Source organism: Sprattus sprattus (assembly GCF_963457725.1).
Source record: "Sprattus sprattus genome assembly, chromosome: 17".
In the NCBI taxonomy this organism is placed as follows: Eukaryota; Metazoa; Chordata; class Actinopteri; order Clupeiformes; family Clupeidae; genus Sprattus; species Sprattus sprattus.
In genome coordinates, this window is record NC_137915.1 from 12,441,718 (window position 1) to 12,450,769 (window position 9,052).

General features: G+C 45.1%; 1 protein-coding gene across 1 annotated transcript in view; it reads left to right on the forward strand.

The window, feature by feature from the left end:
- Positions 1-9,052, forward strand: part of lancl2 (LanC lantibiotic synthetase component C-like 2 (bacterial)) — a gene marked incomplete at its 5' end in the record, with an annotated part of 41,774 nt that overhangs the window by 20,553 nt on the left and 12,169 nt on the right. Inside the window, one exon of the mRNA XM_080855661.1 lies at positions 6,601-6,747. Coding sequence (XP_080711787.1) covers positions 6,601-6,747 — 147 coding nt within the window. The remainder of the gene's footprint in view (positions 1-6,600; positions 6,748-9,052) is intronic.

The following is a 9,052-nucleotide window of genomic DNA, read 5'->3' on the forward strand; positions in this document are numbered from 1 at the left end:
GTGTGTGTGTGTGTGTGTGTGTGTACGCATCTAATTGGCATTCACAGCCAAGGGCAGGAATCCAGTGTTTCCCCCTCAGCTCCAGTCACTTTTCCTTCCCAACAGAACCACCCTCTCCATCCGTTTATACCCCTCACAGAACCACTCTCTCCATCCGTTTATACCCCTCACAGAACCACCCTCTCCATCCGTTTATACCCCTCACAGAACCCCCCTCTCCATCCGTTTATACCCCTCACAGAACCACCCTCTCCATCCGTTTATACCCCTCACAGAACCACTCTCTCATCCGTTTATACCCCTCACAGAACCACCCTCTCCATCCGTTTATACCCCTTACAGAACCCCCCTCTCCATCCGTTTATACCCCTCACAGAACCACCCTCTCCATCCGTTTATACCCCTCACAGAACCATCCTCTCTATCCGTTTATACCCCTCACAGAACCACCCTCTCCATCCGTTTATACCCCTCACAGGACCACCCTCTCCATCCGTTTATACCCCTCACAGGACCACCCTCTCCATCCGTTTATACCCCTCACAGGACCACCCTCTCCATCCGTTTATACCCCTCACAGGACCACCCTCTCCATCCGTTTATACCCCTCAGGGTTGAGATGTGTTCACAAAAGCATGCAAAGGCAAACATTTTAAAAACAGCTTGCTTTGAGTTTACTGCGAATGTTTGCGAACACACGCAAATCGGTTAAGGAGGTAGTTTTTGGCAAACAAACATAGACGCTGGATTATGGGATGTTGTTTAAATCGAACATTTTGGAATGTTTACACAAAAAAATGTAAAATCGAAAGAAAACGTGATCGCCTCTAACGCTCACTTGTGTTTGCGGAATTTGAACACACTTCTGATCTGTTTTTCCCCACTGGAACTGTTCTAGTTCCTTTGCCTTTTAGAACCGGTTCTGTTTTCCCACTGTTAGTATATAGGCTACACTGTGTGTGTACATAATTATTATGCAAGTCCATAGTTTTCATGAAATCTAAAGGCATTTATTCAACCGAAAGCCGTAATAACCTCATTATTTACTCAGTGTAAAACATTTTAGGTGAATTAATTGCTGTAAAAGAGAGGGTGTGGCTTTTATTATTTATTTTGTTTAAATGGGAGGAAAAAAAGAGGCCTAACAGATGATGAAACGGCTGTCAGAGGGATACAAAGCAGTTGGAATGGCACAGATGTTGAGTGGTGATCACCACACAATCAGGAGATTTGGGAGAGTGAGTCCACAGGGACACAAAACAAATGAGTTATGAAGAAAAAAGGCCTGTTAGCCACAAGAGACTTGAGAAGAATTAAACAGGACGTATCCAGGAAACCGTTTGACCTCGATTCCATCATCTTCCATAAGGGAGCTTCCTGTAGTCTGCGAGAGCACAAGGGGCAAAGTGCCTCATGCTTTGCATGATTGGAAAGCGCAGAAAGACAGAAAACCAGCCTCCCTTACATTAAAAACCACAAACAAAATCATCAAGCAAGCATGACAATGGAAAGACCTGATTGATAGGTCTGTGGCTGGATCGCTGATCGACTTCTTCAGACTGAAGCAGCAGCAAGGAGGGGGAGAGATGATGATAAGGTTTGGTATTCTCGTCAGTGAGTTGGCTGGGCCATTTCAAAAGGAAAATGGATTGATAACGAGCTCCAAGCAGTGGTGCCAGAAGAAGCCAGCATCATTCAAAAGGTCCATGATGCTGATGCAAGACAGTGCTCCATCACCAAGTACACCAGAGATTGGCTAGCCAGCAAAGGCTTCAAAGATGGTAAAATGATGACCTGATTTGAAACTGTGAGCCCTGCTAAAGTTGGAGATTAACAGCCAAAGCAAGCAGTACAGATCTCTGCACAACCAGTGGGCATCTCTCTTGGTTTGCTTCAGCTAAAACTGACAGAATCCGTGGATGTAAAACAAATGTCTAATGTAGAGTAAAAAGGTTTTTGTTAGTTGTTAAACTACTGAATTCATTACTTTATTTCATAATCATGTTGTTTGTTTATGAAATACATTTAAAACACAATGTATTTCCCAGTTGCATAGTAATTGTGCACATAAAAAAAAAAATCATTGTTTTCCTTGTTACATAAATCTCAGTTATTCTCTATGTAACAGTTGCTTCTCCTGCAAGGAATTAATTGGGATTACTCATAATGTTTGTCTTTAGATATATACATTTTTAAATATATGCGCAAATCTTTGAGTGTCCGGGTGTTTGTGTGAGATGAAAAGCACATTTCTCTGGCACTCCCAGATCCACAATAGAACTTCATCTGTGTAAACATCCTCTGTACCGTTCCTATACACACACATCCGGCAGGGAATTGGGGCAGGTGAGAGACGTGTGTGTGTGTGTGTGTGTGTGTCACACCGTTCTGTCTGTGCACACACACACACACATCATCATGCACCTGCCCAGTGCTTTTCTAGGTCAGTTGTGATGTAGGATTGGAGAAGCTGTAGTTTAGTTGTAATGAATAGAGTTTATTCCAGGTTGAATGTGTGAATGTAGAGGGATTTCAGAGAGCATCTCATCAATAGCTTTTTGAAACTAAGCTCAAGTCAGTCGGGAGATGTTAAGTTGGATGCAAATAAGCTCTTTAGCATTTTGAGTCTGTTCATACACAACCGTTCAACATTACATGCTTGCTGCAGTGGCAGATGCAGTGTGGGCCGTTGCATTGTGACATCCTGAGCTCCACACACACATGCCCTCCCTCACTCACACATACACACACACACACGCACATACTCAAAGCTGTGTGGTCACTACTCTAGTGTAATGGAATATTAAAAAGCACGCTAAAGTTGAAGAATGGACCGGAGGCAGAGTCAGTTTTCTGGAGGTTTGTATTTCAGCGTGGAGACCCCTCTTGGTTGTTGGTTCAAGGAAAGTCTAACCTGATAGCAGTATGCTATCGCATTTTATACAATTCAGGTTACAGTACAAAGGGAGAGGGGAAGGGCCACACCCTTTTAGGTGAGAGAAGGGGGGGGGGGGAATACAGTGAGGGGGTCACCTATGGGGGGATGGGGATGCCAGGACACAAGGCCTCTAGCAGGAAGAGGGGGGAGGGTCACATGTCATTTGCATTGGATCTCAGTGAGAGACAGACGAAGTACACATTTAGAGTGAGTTGTAGATACAGAGCAGTACATGTTTACCTATAATAATAACAATAATTCCAGTTCCATCAAGTGTAAGTATGGCCGTCACTTGTGTGTGGAATCCTACATGAGAGGACCTCAGATCCAGCCAGAAGCGTTGGGAATCACTGACTAATGGTGGGAAGTTGAGAATGAACACATCTCACCACTATCCGGTTGCCTCTCTGTGAATGAACTTGCTCTGACTGCAACACAGATGTTATTCCCAGATGGAGAGGATACTCCTGTATCACAGTGGAAATCTGGGCTCTGTAAAGCGTCTTGAGACTATTCTATTGTTTTGGCGCTGTAGAAATAATGAATTGAATTGAATTTAATTGAATTCTCCTTTTCTTAATCTGCTGTGCTGACAGGGGTCAGGCTGAGTTCAGATATAAAGTTTAAGGTATTTAGCAGATGCTTTTATCCAAAGCAACGTACATACAACACGCAGGGGCAGAGAACTGAACCCGGGCAAACCGCTTAGAAGGCTGCCCACTGCACTGCACCCAAACGCACCGTACCCACTGCCAGTCTGATATGAGATAGGAGTCACATCTCACTTAGGTCTGATTCATTAACATGGTTCTGGTTTGGCTTACGTCTGGATTAGGACCAGTTCAGATATAGTTCAGGTTTAGTTTGGATCAAGTCGATTTGTGATTCAGTTTAGGTTCAGGCTGTGTTTACATGTGGTTCAGCTAGGGTTCAGGCCTGGTACAGGTTTGGTTTAGATCTAGTTCAGCTTGGGTTCAGACCTGGTACAGGTTGGGTTTAGATCTAGTTCAGCTGGGGTTTTGTGTGAAGTTGGTTGTGAAACTCCGATACAAAAGCAAAGTGACCGTGAGCCTTCGCTCTGTGGATGGAACAGGAACCGGAGTCTCATTGGAGTGTGAGTGTGTGTGAGAGGGGAAAAGTGTGTGCGAGAGAGAGAAAATCAGGGTTGGAAGAGAGAGAAAGGGAGAGAAAAGCAGGGTTGGGAGAGAGAGAGAGAGAGAGAGAGAAAGGGAGAGAAAAGCAGGGTTGGGAAAAAGAGAGAGGGAGAGGAAAGCAGGTTGCGGATGACTGAGATTGGGAATGAGGCTGAGTCTGCGTTTTCCCCACTCTGCAGCAGTGTCCCCATTTACCAGCTGCGTAACAATACACACACACACAAACACACACACACACACAGAGACACACATATGCACGCACACACAAACACACACACCACTGTGCTTCACTGCACAAAGATACATACACACACACACACATACATACACTCCACTCTGCTGCACTGCACTGCACAAAGATGTATACATTAACACACACACACATACTGTATATATACGCACAAACGGACACAACTAATACACAATCCCTGGAACCACTTCACTGGTCTCATAACTCACACATGCAACTGGGTCAATGACTTTCACAAATATAATGTACACCTAGGTTGACAAAAGCATGAGAACGACTGAGCAGTAACAATTAAGCGAGATGAACCGTAATGATTGAGCAGAACCTCAACATTACCTCCTGAAATGTAGGCCATCACAAAACATCAGTAACCTGAAACATCTGAAGCCTGTTTATTTATCTATTTATTTATTTATTTGTTTGTTTATTTATTTTAAAGAAAAGGCCAGGCCTACACAACATTAATTGTAGCCCATAGCCAACCCTGCCCGGTAATAATTTATCTTCTCCTTTTTCCCCTGTGGTGGTAAAGTCTACTGCTGCTGCCTTGAAATCAAACATGTCCTCCAGACGACTTTGCAGCGCCGTCTTAGTCTGATTCTGCAGAAAGAATCCCCTCCGCTGGCACGCCTGGCATGGGCAGAGCACCAGTCAGCTCGACACCGGCGTTGCGGCGTGGCCCAGTCGGGGTACAGCTCGCTGAACTCATAAATGAGTACTTTGCAAGCTGTTGCAAAAGTTAGACCACCGTAACCGTGGAGCGTCGTCATTACTGCCTCTGTACCCGCGATGGCGTGCGTGCTTGGCATCAGTGAGAGGTGGCACTGCAGATTCAGGCGTCCCTTAAGGTGAGCTTGCAAAAAGTACTGTAGGCTGTTAGACTTTAGGCTTTCGCTGTCAAAATACAAATATGCTGATTAGGGATGGCGTCTGCATTTTAAGCAGACATTTTGACATGGCACGTTTTTCATTTAAAGTTTTTTTAATCAATATTACCAGGCAAAAACCAGTTATTACAGGCTAACAAAAAACCCTGATGCACAAATTGGCACACACATTCACATGCATCTGCCGCCCGGTCTAGCCTAGGGGCAGCACACTTACACACATAGCTCTGCAACACATACACATACACACTCACACATACATATAGCTCTGCAACACACACACACACACACACACAACTAACCACAGCCAATCCATATCAATGCCTGTAGGCACTTTTAGATAAACAGTCAACACACACACACACACACACACTCAACTAAGCACAGCCAATCCATATCAATGCCTGTAGGCACTTTTAGATAAACAGTCAACACACACACACACACACACACACTCAACTAAGCACAGCCAATCCATATCAATGCCTGTAGGCACTTTTAGATAAACAGTCAGGTGATTTTCCTGGACTGAACTCAAACTGCAGTGCTTCTGTGTGACTGTGTCACTGAGTGGATTCTTTCCTCCCTCCTCCCTCTCTCCCTCTGTTTATCTCCCTCTGTTTCTGTTTTCACTCTCTCTTTCTCCCTCTCTCTTCCCCGGCCCTGCGCCAAACGCATCTGGACCTCATGCGTCACAGTCATTAAGCTGTTAGCCTGACGTAAACCTGCTCATCATGCACAGTACAGCTCAGTACAGCATCTGGTCCACCTCAAGCACAGGGTGGCATAATGGACACTAAGAGAGAGAGAGAGAGAGAGATATACTACTGAAAGCTGTATTGTGCCTAAATGGATTTGAATAATGTGGTTTGCAATGTTGGGGAAAGTGGTTAATGTCTGTGTGATTAGATGGGTGTCACCATTATATGTGTTCGAGGCGATCTGTTCTGGTCTAATGTGTTTTTTCTGCAGCCTCATGATGCCCATATAAGGTTTGTTTGTCTTCCTTTTGGGCAATAGCTCAAAAACCGCCAATGGCCAATCAAAATCCAGCTGCCAATACATGCCTGTGTGAATGGCCAGCCACCACATAGTTCCTCACATTTGCACTCAGAATGAGACATTTACCAACCCTTTTAGTCTTTTTTTGTCAGAAACGTAATCATTCAAGATTGCACACTTTTCTTGGAACGAAAAAATATATCTTGTTATTATTTCACTTAATTCTTGCTCATCCTGTCTGTCTGCAGCAGTCATATGACACACTGCTATGGAGTACATCTACTTTCAAATGAAAACCCATCCAATAACCCCAAAAATAAAGACCAACACCAAGACCAGCCATCAATCTGTGGTTTTTCTCTTCATCAGGTGGTGACGGCCATCTTGGAGTCGGGGAAGAACCTGTCCAAAGAAGAGAAGAAGACGGAACGCTGCCCCCTGCTGTACGAGTGGCATAAAAAGCAGTACGTCGGGGCCGCACATGGTCTGGCTGGCATCTACTACATGCTCATGCAGGTGAGTGTGTGTGTGTGTGTGTGTGTGTGTGTGTGACCACACCAGGCAGTATGGTAGTCACGCCTACCACATCACCAAAGACACCACACCAGGCAGTATGGTAGTCACGTCCACCACACACACTCTCCTCTCCAGCCTAAGAACGCAGGTTTCAGTTTTTTTGGGCTGGTCTTCACTCTTCACACAACGCAGTGCAAAGGATTGCAAATTCACACACACACACACACACACACACACACACACACACACACACACACACACACACACACACGCACACTCAACCTCACTGACGGCTCCGATCTCTCTCATTATGAACAAATCTTTGAATAAATGAAACTTGAATGAAGTGTAGGAACCCGTGTGGTGTGTGCGGTAGGAACCTGCTGCTTTCAATGACATAATTGCTCTCCACTAGAGAGGCTAAATGAATGCTATCAAAGAAAAGTGCATTTTAATATACGTATATTTTCATAAATGTAGGTTAGTGGTCACAATAATGGCACTCCATCTGGTGAAATAATAATTGCTAGTCCTTGCTATTGTTCCAGTTGGAATGGCCGTCTTCTTCCTATCACTCAGATAGAAATGCTAACACAGACACTCCACTGAAACGATTCCACTCCATGAGGAAGTGAGCCCTTGGCCTCACAGTCAGAGACTGAGGTGCCACTGGTTGATTTAAAAAGCGGGTCATGATGGCAAACTGGCCATAAAATCAAGGCCCTGTCCAAGGTGGGTCACCTATTGTGTGAAGGGGAGCGGGGTTATGAGCACGACGTCCAGGTGTGTGTTTAGGAGTCTGTTCACATCCGCCCCGTCAGGCAACTAGATACAGTCTTACAGGATAAGAGACCATGGTTATTACACACCCACTTAAGTAGATTAGCCAGCCACACACACACACACACAAACACACACACACACACACACACACACACACGCACACACGCATGAATAGTGAAGCAGTTGGCCACTTAGGTGCTCTTTTATTAGATATTGTAAATCAGCTGATCCAATCCAGTCCCCAGAAATAAAATAAACAAAACACACACATACACACACACACACATTCTGTCTGTCTGGGTCTCGAAAGGAAAAGCGAAATAGCCGCGAGTCACTCCCATTGATTAGGGGCTCTTTTAAGCAGATGAATAATTTATCGCCAACTTTTAGAATATTGAAGTTGTAAACAGAGTGTCTGCCCGGGGCTGGCTGTGCTGTGCTGTGCTGTGCTGAGGTGCGCTGGACTTCCCTCACGGAGCCCTCCACCCTCTCGCCCATTAGCCCTGAGATGAAGTCTAAGCCGCTCAGATGCATTACTTAACGTCTACACCACCCACCACCCCCCCCCCCCCCCGTCTGGCTCCGCTGCTCGGCCTCACCAGAGGAAGGAAAGAAAAAAACGGAATCTTCTGTCTCGTTGCCGGTATTTAATCATAAGTAATGATTTGTGGCACGCTGGGTTTCGCCTGCGCTGCAGAAAAGGGCTCGGGTCAGAGGATAGGTAGGCCCACCACGAGCACCCTGAGTAACCTTTAAAGGCACAACTAGTACCCTGAGTAACCTTTAAATGCACAACTAGTACCCTGAGTAACCTTTAAAGGCACAACTAGTACCCCGACTAACCTTTTAAAGGAACAACTAGTACCCTGAGTAACCTTTAAAGGCACAACTAGTACCCCGAGTAACCTTTAAAGGCACAACTAGTACCCAGAGTAACCTGTTAAGGCAGTGGTTCTCAACCTTTTTTCAGTATTGTACCCCCTGTGAAATATTTTTTCAGCCAAGTACCCCCTAACCAGCGCAAAGCATTTTTGATTGAAAAAAATGTTATACACAGCGCTATGCCATCATTGTCTGATTTATTAAACTGTCAGCACTGAAGATTGAACATTGAATATTGTTGTATTGAACTGAGTGCGTTTGCAATTACATTTTAGTAAGAAACTTGTGCTTGTGCTTCGCTGAAAATCTTTGTCAGTCTTGGTGGCAAGGAGGCAACTGCTGTGATCAAGCTCTTCTCCAGGCACAGTCTGTTTCTCTGCTTTGTTTTGATCACAGTCATTGCAGAGGAGGAGGCCTCACATAAATATGTGGAGGCAAAGGGTAGTAGCTGCTCCAAAGCTTTCTCTCCCAGGTCAGGGTGCTCCTGCTTCACACACATCCAAAACTGTGTGAGTGTGGATGTGGCAAACTTCATCTGGAGTCCACGGTCAGATGACACTTCCATGAGTGTTTCCTGATTAGTGACAGAGCTTCCACATGCTTCGGACAAGAGAAATGGGTTTTTCACCCAATCCAGCTG